This window comes from Apis mellifera, linkage group LG15, assembly GCF_003254395.2.
Source record: "Apis mellifera strain DH4 linkage group LG15, Amel_HAv3.1, whole genome shotgun sequence".
Lineage (NCBI taxonomy): Eukaryota > Metazoa > Arthropoda > Insecta > Hymenoptera > Apidae > Apis > Apis mellifera.
Window position 1 is genome coordinate 6,969,866 of NC_037652.1, and position 16,921 is coordinate 6,986,786.

At 35.5% G+C, this 16,921-nt stretch overlaps 5 protein-coding genes across 8 annotated transcripts; 2 read left to right on the plus strand and 3 right to left on the minus strand.

Annotated features, from left to right (window-relative positions):
• Nucleotides 1–685: 685 nt before the first annotated feature.
• On the minus strand, nt 686–6,731 carry Or63 (odorant receptor 63). 2 transcript variants are annotated; one of them, XM_006563486.3, is made up of 8 exons: nt 5,606–6,731; nt 5,208–5,537; nt 4,684–5,071; nt 2,814–3,151; nt 2,018–2,170; nt 1,475–1,946; nt 1,139–1,369; nt 686–1,026 (listed from the first exon to the last, which is right to left on the minus strand). In XM_006563486.3, exons 1-8 carry the CDS (start codon nt 5,744–5,746, stop codon nt 686–688), a joined length of 2,394 nt encoding a protein of 797 aa, XP_006563549.2. In that variant the 5' UTR covers nt 5,747–6,731. The 2 variants fall into 2 exon arrangements, with proteins under 2 accessions (XP_006563549.2, NP_001229913.1); NM_001242984.1 differs by lacking the exons at nt 2,814–3,151; nt 4,684–5,071; nt 5,208–5,537; nt 5,606–6,731 and having other exon boundaries at nt 2,018–2,167.
• Nucleotides 6,732–6,851: 120 nt separating this feature from the next.
• Nucleotides 6,852–12,109, plus strand: LOC552836. Of its 2 annotated transcripts, XM_016916512.2 has the most exons (7): nt 6,852–6,959; nt 7,025–7,134; nt 9,367–9,563; nt 9,755–10,512; nt 10,720–10,921; nt 10,993–11,211; nt 11,309–12,109. In XM_016916512.2, exons 3-7 carry the CDS (start codon nt 9,387–9,389, stop codon nt 11,387–11,389), a joined length of 1,437 nt encoding a protein of 478 aa, XP_016772001.1. In that variant the 5' UTR covers nt 6,852–6,959; nt 7,025–7,134; nt 9,367–9,386; the 3' UTR covers nt 11,390–12,109. The 2 variants fall into 2 exon arrangements, with proteins under 2 accessions (XP_016772001.1, XP_625215.4); XM_625212.6 differs by having other exon boundaries at nt 6,952–7,134.
• On the minus strand, nt 11,635–13,484 carry LOC408522 (ADP-ribosylation factor-like protein 3). The gene is made up of 5 exons (XM_392067.7): nt 13,356–13,484; nt 12,814–12,942; nt 12,594–12,725; nt 12,283–12,519; nt 11,635–12,192 (listed from the first exon to the last, which is right to left on the minus strand). Exons 1-5 carry the CDS (start codon nt 13,356–13,358, stop codon nt 12,151–12,153), a joined length of 543 nt encoding a protein of 180 aa, XP_392067.4. The 5' UTR covers nt 13,359–13,484; the 3' UTR covers nt 11,635–12,150.
• Nucleotides 13,076–15,161, plus strand: LOC410602 (E3 ISG15--protein ligase Herc6). Its single transcript, XM_394080.6, has 7 exons — nt 13,076–13,517; nt 13,657–13,905; nt 13,977–14,167; nt 14,231–14,360; nt 14,438–14,564; nt 14,633–14,807; nt 14,923–15,161. Exons 2-7 carry the CDS (start codon nt 13,661–13,663, stop codon nt 15,090–15,092), a joined length of 1,038 nt encoding a protein of 345 aa, XP_394080.3. The 5' UTR covers nt 13,076–13,517; nt 13,657–13,660; the 3' UTR covers nt 15,093–15,161.
• On the minus strand, nt 15,147–16,583 carry LOC100578249. Of its 2 annotated transcripts, XM_006563487.3 has the most exons (6): nt 16,361–16,583; nt 16,122–16,288; nt 15,883–16,036; nt 15,715–15,810; nt 15,417–15,628; nt 15,147–15,334 (listed from the first exon to the last, which is right to left on the minus strand). In XM_006563487.3, exons 2-6 carry the CDS (start codon nt 16,243–16,245, stop codon nt 15,177–15,179), a joined length of 744 nt encoding a protein of 247 aa, XP_006563550.2. In that variant the 5' UTR covers nt 16,246–16,288; nt 16,361–16,583; the 3' UTR covers nt 15,147–15,176. The 2 variants fall into 2 exon arrangements, with proteins under 2 accessions (XP_006563550.2, XP_006563551.2); XM_006563488.3 differs by lacking the exon at nt 15,715–15,810 and having other exon boundaries at nt 16,122–16,582.
• Between the last annotated feature and the right edge of the window lie 338 nt (nt 16,584–16,921).

Sequence of the window (16,921 nt, forward strand, 5' to 3'; positions counted from 1 at the left end):
TTTTAAATAAATATAATTCGTTGAAAAGTCATTTTAATTTTTTTATAAGATTAAAAATGCATGCATAATATATGTAAGTACGTACAATTTAATATAATAATAAGATTAATATAATAATAAGATCATGATTCTAATTAATTAAATCACATGTTAACATGTATGTATTTACATATATTTTATATATATATATAAAACTCAAATATTTTCGCTCATTGAAAGCAGAAATATGAATATAATGCAAAATTTATCATTAATAAATATACATTAAATCAAATATATTGAATATTAAATATTTACATTTACAAAAGATTATAGAGTTATATATTTGATATATTTGAATAATTTAATTATTTTTAATCATTTTCAACTAATTATAAGAGAAGCATGCTGTTGTCATGTATGATTTTTGTGCCGCATGGTGGCACTGTGATCTGTTGATCTGCATTATTGTTTGTTGTATTAGCTAATATAGTCACATGTCAGACAATATCACAGTGCCATCTGTTATTCATTTCGAAAATTATTATTTATTATAATCTACAGAAACGATATCAACGAATTTGAGTATTTGACATTAATAGATAACAAAATACGTAATATTTAATATTTTATTGTGCTTTATTAAACTAATATAAATTTTTAGATTCTATCATGTTTCTAAAATATTTACTTCAACATAAAAATCTTAAGAATTTACCATCACTCGAAGAACTGAAAGGTACGACATCGAAATTCTTAAAATACTCATATACGTTTCCATGTTGATAACAAAGAATTTCCCAGCCGTTAAGAGAACAGGATGTTGAGCTCTCATAATGATAAAAGTAATATTATGTGATACATTTTTTGGCATATCGTACCACGTACAGAAGTAGATCGAATTACCAAGACCTTCAGTTTGAGTTTTTAAATATTCACCCACGTAACTATATGCGAATAATTGTATCAAGAGCACGCATATTACTGCAAATGTTTTTACTATCATGACGATATTTCCAATGCTCAAAGCGAGAATAAATTCAAATCCTAGAAACAGATATAAATTTCTATAAATGGAATGCATTTAAATAAAATTATACTACTATGTTTAATCAAATGTTATTTTATTTAGTGAAATAAAAATCTTGCAAATATTCACCAGTCGTACATATAAGCATACAACTTGAAGATAGTTGTACGATCAAAATAGAGCTAATTGTCTTATTCAACATGTCGCCTAGTTTCAACAAATAAATGTGCCTCTTGATCAATAAAGTAATATGTTTCGTTGTTCTTTCGTTCTCGTTTGACAATTTATTATATTCTAATCTCAAAATTTCCACTTGACCGCACAAATGAAAGACAATACTAAAGAACAACGAATCACTACCTAATAAATACTTAAAATGAATATTTAAAATGAAACAAAATATTTTGATACTGAAATCATATTCCAAACAAATATTGATATTTATGTATATGACCAGATTGTTACCTAGATTTCCAGTAGTCGTAAGTAGCAGCATTAAATATTCTACAATAAAAATCAAGAAGTACATATTTTCCGGCATATTTATAAGTATTAATGTATTTTCAAATGGTACAGGATATTTCATTGCACTTTCTTCCGTTACATTAATCACTTCTTCTTTATCCCCAGCAACAATAGGCACAATCATGAAAAGCGTGCATCCGACATACGAGCAAAATATTAAACTGATGCACGCTGCTCTACCCATGTAAGCGTGTCGGCGCACAATCACTCGATTTTCTTCGCTGTTCAATTCTTTGTAATCCTTAACCGCAGAAGTGAAATTGGAGACGAGTCCTAGGGACCGTACATGAAAACATATTACCTTTGTCACTGCCAAAATACCGGCATTGATTAATATTAGAGCATCTAGATTATATTCCGGGTTGCTGCTGTCCAAATATAATTCCACTTGCAGGATCGTTAGCATTAGCAACTGCAAAAGAACGATACTTGAATCCCGATTAATCATTAGTTGAGAGACGTAATGACGCGAAAACTTCATACCAGAAGAAAAGTTGAAAACGTAGCACGTATGATCGAGAATGTATTGAACACCTGAAGCGGCCAAGTGCCTACGGGCCATGCCAAGAACTTCAACGGGGTCATAGCGTAAGCGAAGTCTTTGTTCGATGTTGTCTTCATTTTCTTCAGCATATATAAGAAATGTATAAGAAATCGTCAATCGATCATACTTAAATATCATACTTGAATACAATGTAACTTCTCCTTCCTTTTCTTTTTCCACAGTTGCGCGTTGTATTTTTCGTATCATCTTTTATTCAGCTATAATCATATAGCTTAACTATCTATCTTTCAGGGTGTTATCATTTCTACATCAACTGCGTGTTATCAAGAAAATTTCATCGAAAGTTGTTATATTGTAGACATTTTTTGTTGTTATATTTATATGATATAAATAATAGAAAAGCGTGATGAACATTTGCTTCGAAAACTAGTGTTTTGTGTTTTTTATTTTAGGTTCAATATTCATCGAGCAGTTAGACTGAAAATATGGCAATATGGAGAGATGCGAAGAACTATTTTCTCATAGAGGAAGGAAAAGTAGAAAGCAAGTGAAGTATATTTCTATTATTTTCTATTATTTTCAACGCGACGGGACGATTGTAACTTTTTGAAGATGCATTGTTGGAAATTTCTTTAGGGAGGAATTTCTTTAGTAAGAAAATATCTCGTTGTTTTTTCTCATCGAATAGTAATAATACCATCTTTATTACACCACTGAAGAGTATATCAAATATTGTGAGATGAATACATTATATCGATAATCAAACAATTTTCATGTGTCCATCATTACTTTCAAAACGGATAGATAGGAGGCTGAACTTTTCAGTATCTCTTTGAAGGTGAATATATTCATGAAAACGAATTTACCGGCTGTCACATGGTAAGAGGAATTTCCACGACAGATTATCAGTATTAGATCTCTTGCTGTGCGTCCTCGAGATTGGTACCAGAATGAATGGAAGGCGGCTTGTGCGATTTCCTCGGTTCGAGATTCAAGAGCGTCGCCAGCGTAGGCGTAAAGATATAACTGTATGAGCAAAGTTACCATCAGGACCATGCTTTTCAATGCACCGATGTTGTCCTTTGTGCTCAAGCAGACCAAAAACACAAAACCTGCTTTTCAGACAACAATGCAACAGTATTAAAAAGTAAGTATATAAAAGTATAAGAAGTATAGAATTATATTTTAAAAAAAATTTCATCAAAATTCTCCAAATTCTTGAAATGTATTAAAAATTTTTGAAAATTTAACTTTGTATCAGAAGAACATAAATTGACAGGAGGTAGCTCGAGAAATTTTTCCAAGAATTTTGCCAGTTCTTGGAAATGACGTCAAATTCTAAGAATCTGTAAAATTCCAGGAAAATGACGTCAAATTCTTGGAATTTTCAAAATTCTTGGAAATGACGTCAAATTCCTAGAATTTTCCAAATTCTTGAAATAAATTAAAACTTTTGGCCAAAAATTCGACTTTGTATCAGGAGAACATAAATTGACAGGAGGTCGATCGAGAAATTTTTCCAAGAATTTTGCCAGTTCTTGGAAATGACGTCAAATTCTAAGAATCTGTAAAATTCCAGGAAAATGACGTCAAATTCTTGGAATTTTCAAAATTCTTGGAAATGACGTCAAATTCCTAGAATTCTCCAAATTCTTGAAATAAATTAAAACTTTTGGCCAAAAATTCGACTTTGTATCAGGAGAACATAAATTGACAGGAGGTCGATCGAGAAATTTTTCCAAGAATTTTGCCAGTTCTTGGAAATGACGTCAAATTCCTGGAATTTTCGAAATTCTTCAAATTGAAATCTTTGGCCGAAAATTCGATTTTGTATCAGGAAAACATAAGTTGACAGGAGGTCGATCGAGAAATTTTTTCAGGAATTCTGAGAATTTTTAAAATTCCAGGAAAATGACGTCAAATTCTTGGAATTTTCAAAATTCTTGGAAATGACGTCAAATTCTTGGAATTCTCCAAATTTTTGAAATAAATTAAAACTTTTGGCCAAAAATTCGATTTTGTATTAGGAGAACATAAGTTGATAGGAGGTCGCTTGAGAAATTTTTCTGAGAATTTCGCCAATTCTTGGAATTTTCAAAATTCTTGGAATTAACATCAAATTCCTGAAAATTTTTAAAATTCTTATAGTAAATTCACCTCAATATTGTACAGTGTAATACAGTTTTTATTTTTTATTAATTTTTTTCTTAATATTTACCTTATACTTACCTTATACTTACCTGTATACTTACCTTATACTTAATAATATTTACCTTAAATAGCTTTCATTCTTCGCAACATTGCACATTTTTTAAACATTTTTCTTAAATCTAAATACTTACCTTTATTACTTACCATTTATCTGCTTATCTTACAATTTTTTTAATTCTAGAAAGTTCAAAATTTACCTGAATCTATGTATCTTTATCATTCTCATTTGTTTTTGATAATGTTAAAAAAATATTTCAAATAAAAGTCGAAACATTTTTAATAATAAACGCATTCTGACATTATTAGATACGAAATAATTTGCAATATCAGAGTATATGAAATACCGTTCAACTTTTACTTAAAATATTTGTTAACGCCATTGAAGACAAGCGAGACGAAATGAGACTTTATCGAAAGCAAATCTAAATCTTACCTTCCACACAAATCAGCAATGCGCTCATCAATAATTGTACGAATATGATCATGTTGAAGGTCTGCTCTAAATCGTTGACGAGTACCGCGAGTTGGCAATGTCGTTTCACGAGTGGACCGATCTTTCTCCGGTCGACAAACTCGATTTTCGCAATTCTCGTCTTGAGGATCTCGAATTGGCCGCACAAGTGCATAGTCAGACTGAAGAACAAACCGTCGTTGCCGCAATGAGCAACCGCGTTGACGAAAATGAATATTCCTTGCAACACTAGCACGCAAACGTGATGGAGCAAAGGCAACGAGCCGAACACGCAATAGGACGCCAGGAAATAATTCAACTTCAAAGGAATATCCGGATTCATCGATGAATTTCTCGAGTTTTGAAACATCTAAACGAAGAAAATTTTTTCGAATAAAATTGCTCTCTTTTTTTTTTGAATAATATTATCTCTCTATCATCAAAGAGAATTATTATTCCCCCGTAAACGTAACGTGGAGATCGAAAGGCAATAAACTTGAACGAACCTGGAACGGCAGGATATCTCCGAAAGGTAATGCTTTGACGATGAAAGAAAATCCGGAAGCGTAGCCCAGATAAAGTATCATCAGAGAGACGATTCGCCCTTTCTTAAGGTACTCCGTCATAATGTATTCGTGGCGGGAATCGTGAACGGCCGACCAATCTTCCACCACCGAATTTATAAGAACCCAAGCGTGTTTCGAGTTCAAACGTAAGATAAAAAGTTTGGCTAGGCTGATGACGGCGGATAGATCCATGACGAACGCGTCCATCGTGTCGTCGATGTCGAGGCAATGCCGATAGATTTCCAGGGACAGGATGTAGATGATACCGATCTGATTGGGAAAAGACAGGGAAAAGGAGGAAATCTCGACGAGTTACCAAATTTTTTTCGGCGACTTACTTGCGTGGTCACGGCGAAAATCCATCTGCCGAAGAACGAACGTTCACCGTTCGTTGGCCAAATGCCAATTATTTTCAACACCATCTTCTGGACCATGAAATTACGAATGCGCTCGTCGATCGACTCCTTTCTCTTCCCCATCCGAGATCAGATTCTCGTATTACGCAATTCCGTTTCCCTCGCCCGGCCACGCTCATCTACTTTCCTACCTTGATTTCGTATATGTATCGCGTGTACACAACCAAAGTCACGCCTACTTACGTGCATATAGCTCCGTCTCACGTCTTTGATCTTTTATTCACGCGGACACGTACGATATTACGTGCCGGATAAGCTTATATTTTCGTATAAATAAAAACATAGAGTTGTCGACAGGAGGGGAAGGAAAGAGAAAGAAGAAAAGGAAGAAGCGTAGGACGTAACGTTTCCGTGATTGCGATACTCGAAAAGATGGCACAATGTGTAATATTCAAAATGTTATCAATTATTAACGAAAGAAAGGGGTGAACGAAATATCATAGAAATCTCTTCGAATGGAATAACTTCGAAGGTATAACGTTTCCCTTGCGTCATCGCGATGAAATTCTCGAAGTTCCCCTTATCGAGCATCGAGGAGTTCATCGAGCAAAACATGGATGAAAACAAGAATTCTGATCTCATAACGGTGGTTTCTCGAGCCTGGGCAGCACGCGTGCGTGTCTAAATGGTGCGGTATATTTTTTTTAAACTGGCACTCGACACCTGTTGTACCCCATCCGTAGATCACTGAAAACCAAATGCCAAACGAATAGGCTAACCATCCCGTCTAAATTCTGGCACTTGGCCACAAGCACACGGAACCGGTTGCGCTCACGAAGAAGAAGTTTCGACCTTGCCACCTTTCGAATTCACCGAGCCGATGAACGCCATACCATCGCGTTGACGCGAGTGTATTCCCCCGAAAATTTCGTTTCGGGGTCAATGAACCGAGCTGAGGATCGCTCACCGAAAGTGGCCATCCTTGGATCCGGTTTTCTACACCGATTCGTATACACAAACATCTTAATCCATCGTTTCGAAAAAGTATCTCTCTTATTTTAACGCATTTTATAATATCCATTATATAAAATATTATTCCATTCTTTCTTCTTCTAGATAGACTTTTCTTCAAATTATTCACGGAACATAAAAATAAATGGAAGAAAATTTACGCGGGCGCGCAATTCCTTCATTGAGCGCGAGGCGCGCGTGGACGAGGTTGGAAAAAAAAATATGTAATTCGGAGAGGATGCGTGGAGGAGGATGGGAGGAGAGGTGGCAAAGAGCTGTGAACGAGGCACGGTGTTATCGGGTTGCACGCTCGTGGCTTAGGCAGGTAAGTACCGTTCGTCGGGCTACTACCTTCGTCGAGCAGTCACGCCACAACCTTCGTCGTGTCAGGTGTGCACGGCTCTCCCGGGGACCAACGGGACTCTTCTTCGCCTCTTCCTCTTCGTTCTCGCCAAACGCATCATCGTCAACTTTGTTTCTTCTTCCCTCCAAGGTCCAAGGTAATTATTCTCATCTTCCCGGAAATATTTTCTCTCGCGAGAAAAGAAAGGAGAGAAAAGGGTGAGAAGAAAAAATGGGAATGCGTTCGAACGGGGAGGGAATTAAAAAGGAGCGAGGTTTTTTTTTCCTTTTTTTTGAACACGGTTTTATCCTGTCACGCGGTGGTGCGTGTCGCGTAGCGGTGTGTCAAGCTTCGACGATCGTATCCATCGAAAGCACAGTCGAACACGCTCTGGTTGATCGTAAATACCGTTGTCGCGCTTACATGATTTTTCATGACTCGTTTATAATAACTTGTTCCAATTCTATTTTCTGCTTCATTTAGAGAAACGATTTTTTTTTTCCTTTTTTCTTTTTTTTTTTTTACTATTCGTACTTTCGATGATTCGATACTTGAAGCAGTTTCATCACCGATAAGTCTATTGTTCGAGTTGAATTAAAAAAGAAAAAGGAAAAAAAGAATAAACGAATATAACTTTTCGAATGAAATTTATCATCGTGGATAATGGAAAAAAGCGATACTTTAACACGTATAAAAATTTAAATGATCTATATATATATATACATGTTTAAGTATCGTAAAAAAAACACTATTATCATTATTCATTTAGCGCGCACAACAGTTTCAACAATATGAAAAAATAAACCGAGAACGATAACGACGAGCAATAATGTTATCGTCACGATTGACAAATGTATTTCACAAAGAAGAGAGAGAGAGAGAGAAAAAAAAGGAAAGGAAAATTCGCTATTATTATTATTTTAACCTTCGAACTCGCTTTTCCAAGGTTTCAATCGCGAAACAAGGACGAGAAAGTTTCGCGCCCCGAAAGAGCAATGTCTGGCATAAATGGATCGTGTGGCAAATTGTACATACATAACCGTTGTAAAGAGGTATTCTGACCGTGTCTAACGAGCACCTTTAATTACGTAATAAAATACACCGGTTACGTACACAGAATCTATGAATCATTGAATCGTCTAATAATCGCCTCCATTCTTCTCTCTCTCTCCGTGCTTTTATTCTATCTGGCTATCTTAGATCGGAATCTGCATCACCTATTCCAGAAGAACGGTACGCGTTGTTGAACAAAATCATTAATAATACACGAATTGTACCGTTATCTCGTTGACTCTGTTTGTTCGAGCAAGAAGAGAGAGAGAGAGACAGAAACGAGGTCGAAAAGAAAAAAAAAGGGAGAAAAATTGGAAGGGAACGGAAAGGGCGGTGGAACATCTCGTGGTTCCCCGAAGAGGCGAGAAACGATGTCGATGGCCGGTTGACCTTGGAAACCAACCACGAACCGAGAGTTCTCCTCGCTTTCCCTCTCGACCGCGCGCCAACCATCCTCCACTCTCCCTCTATCGGGATCAAAATCTCTAATACGAGACTAGACCTCGAGAGCAACATCGATATTCCTCCTAAATTTCTTAATATAAGATATAATATTTTTCCAATTGTTTTTCTCGACCTCGAAGAAACTCTCCTCGAGAAAACTCATCTCGATTCTTTGAAAGATCCTTGAAGATAAGGGGATGTTCATGGTTTCGAATCAGAAGAAGATTCAAAAAGAAATAAGAAACGAGGCTGACGCCGAATGGCGAAATGGTGCTGGTCATTCGTCAATTATTCGGCGCGTTGGAGGAGCAATGACTAAGAGTGCAGTACCGTTATACCGAATCGTTGCTCCAACCGGGGAATGTCAATTTCAATGCGGTTTACGGTACTGAAATTGCGCGTTAGAATACACCCGATTCGATTGTTGGCAGGGTCTCTCCTCTCTCGCTCGCCTCGACAAATCGATCGCTCTCTCGATCCACTCTGTCTGTGGATGATCCCGCGGAAGGGCACGAGAGAGAGAGAGAGAGAGAGAGAGAGATTCGGAGAAAATTCGACGAACGATGGAAAGGGGGCCGAACGACAATGGGGGCCCGAACGTGTCTGGCTTCGATCGTTGGTCCGATAACATTCCACGCGCAACGGTATTCGAGTGACCACGAGCCGAAACGTTTCCGGTGTATTATATATATATACACCAACGCTTAAAATCCTGGCTGCGACCTGGATACGAGACCTTACTTACCGCGTCATCCTTGAAATCAACTCGACCACGAGATCCCGTTTAGGGGGAACGGATCTCTTTTGCTTTCCTCCCCGATCGAATGAAAATTCTCGTTTAGCAGAACGCGCGCCGGTTTCCTCTTTTTAATAAAATTCATTCCCCTCGCAGAGGAAAGAAAGGAAGGATCAATGTGGTTGCCGAGAGCGTGGATCCTGCTGGGCCTGTTGGCTGCGACGAGGTGCGAGGAGGAGGGTGCCTCGACGGTGTTCCTCGAGGCGGCTAAGTCTTTCTTCTCGAACAAGGACAATATCAATGGGCTCCAAGGCCTGGCGAGGGCGTTCCTAGAGTCGGATGGAAGGAACGAGGTAAAATCATCTCGTAATAATTCAACGCATTATCCAAGATTTTGCATAAAATTTAGAAAGTTCTGAGAAAAATCTTGTAAATTCCTCGAAGTGAATGGAATTAGGTAAATTGATAACGGAGAGTTATTTCAAATTTTCGAACTGTTAAAAAGAAAAGAAAAAGAAAATTATCGTTCTTTTCTCCCAAACAGGCGAGCAACATGTTTGAGAAGTCGAATCTGGACAGCGTCGGGCAAATCGTCTCAGGGATAGGAAGTTTATTCTCGGGGAGCGAAAACTCGGGCCAAGGGGGTATCGATTTCTCGATGCTCGGATCGGTCCTCGATGGGGTGATCAGTTCGAGCCGAAAGGATCAGGGCGAGAGGTCGTCGAGAGGCGCGGCGGAAACGAGGCAGCAGGATCTTGGAATAGATCTGGAGGGGATCGTGAACATCGGGAGCATGCTGATGGGCCGAAACGGTGGAAATTCCGAGTTGATAATGGGCTTGTTGCCGATGCTGTTGTCCAATTTTGCCGGGGAGAGCAACGAGATCGAGGGCGCGGCGCCGGGAAGGAACAAAATTCACGATCACTCGGCCCATTCTTGGTACATGCCACCGATTCTGGAAAATCTGCACGTGATGTGGGACCATTTCAGCAACTCGGAGCTGGGCCAAACGTTGTGGGAGAAGAGCGGTCTGGCGCAATTTGTCGGGCAAATGTCGGATCCGGAGGGGCGTATCCAATACGAGAAACTGCTGGACAGTTTCGAGAATCCAAGCTTGAGGCGGAAGTGGATACGATCGTTGACGAATTACATAGGGGAGTGGATCTCGCACGTCTCTGATCCACAAATTCAACAACGTTACCTGAACACGGTTCAATTCGTGGGCAATAGTTTCTTGAAGTCGCAGGGATTCCCTAAATCGGCCATGTTCGATTCGACGAGGCCGGCAGAGAGTCTTTCTAGGTATATATATATACGTATATATACTCTTCTTAAAAAGAAAAAAAAAGAAAATTGAAATTTAAATCTCTAATAAGCAAGTTTCTTTTTTTTTTTTTAAAGTCATCGATTATGTCCAAGATTATCTCTTGTTCTCGGAGAAAAATTAACGATGGTTGTTTAAAAAGAAAAATATATTTAGATTTTATCACGTTAATTGTGTTCCGACAGGTTGGTGAATGCAGTAGGGAAGAGACACTTGGGAATGAAAATGGACAGTTCGCAATATATCAAGCCGGCTGTAGCGTACATTAAGGAATTAATCGCCCTGGCTTCGGAAAAAGGGTTCATCATGTCTCGAATAAATGCCAAAGGAATCAGCAATAGACTGAGCGACATGATCAATAACGATATCATCAATCCGATATTAAAGGTAAAGAAAAGAATAAACAAATAGGATAATTTGTATAAAAAAATAGAATAAACTTGTGGATTAATTTTTAGTCTTATCGAGCGTACAAATGGGCCATAAAGAGGCCTCAATGCGCCAGTCAAATATTGTGCACCATCAATGAGAAGAATGAATTGGATCAGGAGCAACCCCGTCTACGAAACGTTATGTCGAAAATCACTAGTTTTCCTGCTGCGTGGGCTGTCAGCAACAAATTAGGAACTAATTTTTGGACCCTTTATGGAGCCATCATGGAACAAGATATATGCATCGTGAGTAACATTTTTGACTTTAAGGAGAAATGTATACCGATATTTGTGATATGAATTATTGAATATGAATTATAAAAATCTCTCTTTCAATTTTTAGCAAAAGTATCCAGCTGATTGCACAGACTTTCACGAAGAGGAGATCCGAATTACCACGGAAAATATTCACAGTGAACTTTAATACTTTTTTAATTTAGTGTACCTTGTGAGAGACGATTCACGATTTTTAAAGTCAATTTAATGAATACACACAGCCGTGCCGCGCGTATTCTTATCCATATAGTTTATAAGATCGTTATTCGTTAGGGAAAGAATGATGTTTTAAAAAAAAAAATATCGAAGACAAGGTTCAAATGTCTCTGTTTCCTTTAAGTGTACATAGAAGAAGAAACGCGACAAGGACGCGATCGTCGAATAAGTAGATCATTAATTTTATGAATATTTTATTTATCCTGAAATTTTACGTGAGGATTATTTACCTTCTCTTATACACATCGTGTAACTTTTTTCGGTTTCACAGTGCAAAAGATTTTTCTTGATCAATTGTGCAGTCACTAGCGATCAAATATATATATATATATGTATACGCCACTTATTTGTATATTTTATTTTAATTCGCTTTTGTATTTATTTATTTTCTTTTCTTTTTTTTCTTTTTTTCCAAAGAGATCTATAAAAATTCTATCTTACGAGAAGAAGAACACGTGTAAGAAGGCATGTATTACACTATAATAGATATCGTATTCATTAAGGCATCGTAAATTAGAGCTTTAGAAAAGCTCCTTCCATGAAGGACGGAAGTTAATTGACTAGTAAATCCATTCGTTTACGTTGTCTGTTAACAGCTTTTGTAAATATTAGATAAAAGCCAAATAAAAAGTATGTTGAATGTATGAGAGTACATTGTAAGCTGTTCGATTTTTTAAGACGCTTGTGCCAATATTACTTTCTTTTGATATTTTTGCATGCCCATTCAAGACCCTCCTGTGAAAAATCATAAGATTTCATCAATAATTTATTAACCAGAATTAATTTTAATTATTTGATTACTCGATTTAAATATAATTGATTTACCTTCACGCCTTTCCCGTCGATAGCAATGCACGATTGTATCTGCCAATCGCGATCTTTGATATTATGTAATCCGAGGCCTTCGGCAATTTCTGCTGCTGTGACTGCTTGTCCAAGATCTTGTTTATTCGCATAAACTAATAATGGAACACCTTTCAATTTCTCCTCCAATAAAAGTTCTGATAGTTCTTGACCCGTTTCCTCTAATCTCTTTACATCCGCACTATCCACGACGTATATCTTTGTAAAAAGAAAAAAAAAAATTTAACCTCTTCTGAGTGACGTGATGATGTTTGAATAAAATAATAACTTACTAAAACATCTGTATTTTCAAAATAATTTCGCCAATAAGGTCGAATTTTTCGAGCACCTCCTATGTCCCAGACATTCAATTTAAAACCTTCGCTTTGAACACTTTTTATATTAAATCCTTGTGTCGGTGTTACCTTTGATAAATAATGAATTAGTAGTGTAACGAGTATTAGTTAAATTAATATATATATGTATAATATAAATTCATAACAATGGTAATACCTGTGTAATATCTTCACTGGCCAATGATTTTAAAATTGTTGTTTTTCCTGCATTATCCAATCCTAAAAGGAGCAATCGTAATTCTTTATCTGGATTGGAACGTAATTTTCTCAAAATTGATAAAAGTCCCTGTTGAATCAATAAGAAAATATCTTGTTATTCAAATAAATATTTGTTGGTATTCAAACGTTTAAATTTAAAACGCGCGCGCGCTAACCTAGCAGACGAAATTGCTTCGAGATGGCAGTGTTGCATTCGTATAGAATGTGTGAATTTGTTGTCGAAAATTTTATTAATTTTTTACTAATATATGTTTATTTGAAACATCAAAATAGAAAATAAACGATAAGTAGAATTAAATAGATAATGATTGTTTATGAAATACATTGTGATAATGTTAGTTACGTTTAAACTCGAGAGTGCAGTTGTTGTTAGGTTATGTTTCAAATGTTCGTGTTTTAGAAAAATGATATCTTAAATGATATCGAAAGATGCATATTATTGTAAAGTGCATTAAAAATTAATTTTCTTTGTTTTCTTACCATTTCTCGTTGTTATTTATGAAACGGGAGCAAAAAATGTGGCAATAGTTTACCACGTCACGTCAATCGTTCTGTTACCGTCCGTCGAATTTATTGTGTTGTTGTCTTTCGTATCTAAGGAAACTGATGGTACCTGCGTCATTTGACCAATAATCTTTCACGGTATATATTTGCATAGAGACATAAATTAACGGATGTACATTTATCTACTTTTGTATCGCTCAATATTAAATATAGCTTTAAAAAAAACTTACAAGTCTATATATATGTATATATATAAAAAAATATATTTTGTTTTTAGAAACATGACATTTTATTATGCTGGTTTTAATACCAGCATGTTGTTTTCTAACAATGGAGATATTATCTTTATAGTAGATTCATTTACTAAAGTACCATTTTCTGGAATTACCGGTTTTCAAATAGGCTGGAATTACTTTCTTATTTGGAAAGGGAAAGAATTATATATCTCTCAAAAATTTGAGGAAAATAGCGAAGAAGCAGATTCAAATTTTCAATTGATACAACCACTAGAAAAACCATTAGATAGGTACATTTAGATAATTAGACTAGAAAATTATACATTCAAATCTGAACTTTATTATCTGTCTTTATCTATAGTATAAATCAAGCTGCAATTGGCAAAGATAAAATAGTACTTTTATTTGACGATAATGAAATATGGCAATATAAAATCTATGAAAAAACATGGAAAAAAGTTATCAATTTCATTTGCAATAGCAATGATTCAGAAAATGAATATCCTGTTAAAATAATACAAGAAGAGTGCGCTGTTGTTCTTACTAATTTAGGTATATTTTGTAATACATGTAACAAGTAATAAAATTTGTATACACGTTGAAAATATGATTTAGGTCGAGTTTTTAATATTCCTACCCTGATTGATATTCCAAAGAGGGTTCGATTCATAGATATTGCATGTGGATTTGATCATACTATCTTGTTAGCAGAGAATGGTGACCTTTATTCAATGGGAATGGGAACGTATGTATCATTTCGATTCTACATTATTCCACAAATTAATACAATCAAAGTAAAATGAATTGATTCGTACGAAACAGGCGTGGTCAATTAGGACACAACGATTTAGAGGACTGCGACAACCCAAAACTCGTTGAAGCTTTAGCTGGGATCAAAGTAACGCAAATTTCAGCTGCAGGTTGGCACAGTGCTGTAGTAACAAATCAAGTGAATACTTTTGAAATAAATAGGCGGAATCGACAAAGATACTTTTTAACGATCATTTTTAATTGTAGGGTGACCTCTACACTTGGGGATGGAATACGAACGGAGAATTGGGATTGACTGATCAAGAGAGCAAAGTAATTGCTGTCCCCACATTGATAGATTTTACAAATGATAAAAACGAGAGCGTAGAAATATTTGTGGAAAAAGCTCAATGTGGAAATACGTTTACGATTTGTATGACGAGTACGTTAAAAAAAAATAATATTAAAGAAAAGAGAATCAATTCTGCAAGTCATTAAATTACAGAATTAACAATTAAATAATTAATTGTTTAAATAAATATGAAATTCATTTTCAGATGATGGAACATTTTGGGGATGTGGATGTAACAAGTATGGTCAATTAGGACAATCTCCGGAGAAGCTTGCAAATTCGATGAAGTTTATCAAACTCGATACCTCTATGATTCCCGGAACTATTAAAGATTTCAAGTGTCGTGAATGGGGTACAATCCTTATAACAAATTGATATTGTAATTTTTAACAATGGTCAAGTCTGAAAAAAAAAAAGGAAAGAATAAAATATTTTTTAATCATTTATGTTCTTGATCATTTAATGTTGTGCGTTAATAATGTTGTTTGTATTCGTTTCAAAATAGGACGATGCCTCGTTTGATTCTATTAATGGTAGAATGAATAAACGATTGCATTTCAATTGCATTTCATCATCCAAAGAAGGTGGAGGGGTTGGAGGTACTTCGTGAATTTTAGCTGTAACATAGAAATCATACAATTCGCTTTGCCTTTGCGATATTTTTTTAAACTAAAAAGAGAAATTTGCATTTTACAGTACCTTTTTTATTTTTGTCAACTTTTTTAAGCTTTTGTAACAGCTCGTTTTTTCTTAGAAGTTTTTGCAATTGTATGTTGAAAGGAGTTATCCTATACTCAACCGGTTTCATCAGACGTGGATGTCGGAAAGTAAATGGCAAATCATAAGTCTGCACTTCAATTGGTTCAACGAAAACTGCGTAAACGAGAGCGTATCGTAATTCGTTCGCATACCTGTTCACCGATAATTATTTAATTATTTTTTTTTTCTAATTTTATCTTGCTTTTTAAACTAAATGTTTCATTTTAAATGAACTTACATATCGTAAGTGGTATCAATTATGATATTCAAAACTGAAACGGGATCGATGTTACTTAAGAATTTCGTATTCTCTTGCGAAACGCATTCTTCTAAACTTCTCGCAAACGTATACGAGCCATATTATTAAAAACGGACAATAAAAATTTACACGATTGCACGAACCTACCTTTTCATCGATTCATTCTCCTCTATCTCTTCTTTCATTTCACACGCAATTTCCTCCCAATACGGTATTCGATTCTGTTGAGATATTTTGTTACCAACTGTGATAAAAATGTTCTTCATCTCTTGAAAAAATTCTTTCCTTGTACACTTCTTATCTTATATAAATATAAGTTATAAGTAGGATAATAATGTAAAAGAAAATAAATAAGTAAACTCAAACGTTTTCTATAATCTCGTTACCTCGAAGCAATTTAATCTCACCGGCCAACCAACTGATCAGAACAGCCATGTAATACTCGTCGAGTTCCTCTTTGTAACGTAGCATATAAAAGGCCAGAGTATCCAAAAACCAAAAGGACGCCATATTCGTGGCGTAATCGGTAATCTGGAGGAGTTCACCTAACAATCTGTAGAAAAGAAAAAGTTTGCATATATTTCAATTCGATATTTCGTATTAGCTCGTATCACATCATTCTAACCTAATGAGATCTCGAGGTTTGTCGTTTTCGACATTGATCGATGTGTCGACCAGGCTTTTGAACGTACGCGGAAGTGTTCGCAGAAACTTTTTGGGAAATTCATTGCAATTGGTTTCATGAGTCAACTCTGATTCTGTTCGCTACAATTTTATAAGCAATATATAAATTTCCCGAATTCACGATCGAAATTAAATTTTATCTAACTAGTAAAAAAAAAAAAAAAAAAAAAAAAAAAAAATACAAAGAAATAATGGAAATAAAATGTAAATGTTTGAATAGCGGAAGAATAAAATGTGTATAATATTTTAATTAAAAACCTCGTTTGATTGATCGTTTTCATTTTTGTTAAAATTCATCCTTAAGATCGTTATTTTTTTCAATCTTTTCGTCGAAAACACGAATCGTCTGCAACGATGACGATGAAAAAAAAAAAAAAAAAAAAAGAAAAAAAGAAAAAAATGTTCCGAGAGATCGATGCCTCGATGAATTTAAAAAAAAAACCGAATCAAACCGAGGAGGCAAGATTTCGGGAATTAATGTATGTCGGAATTAATAAAAAGA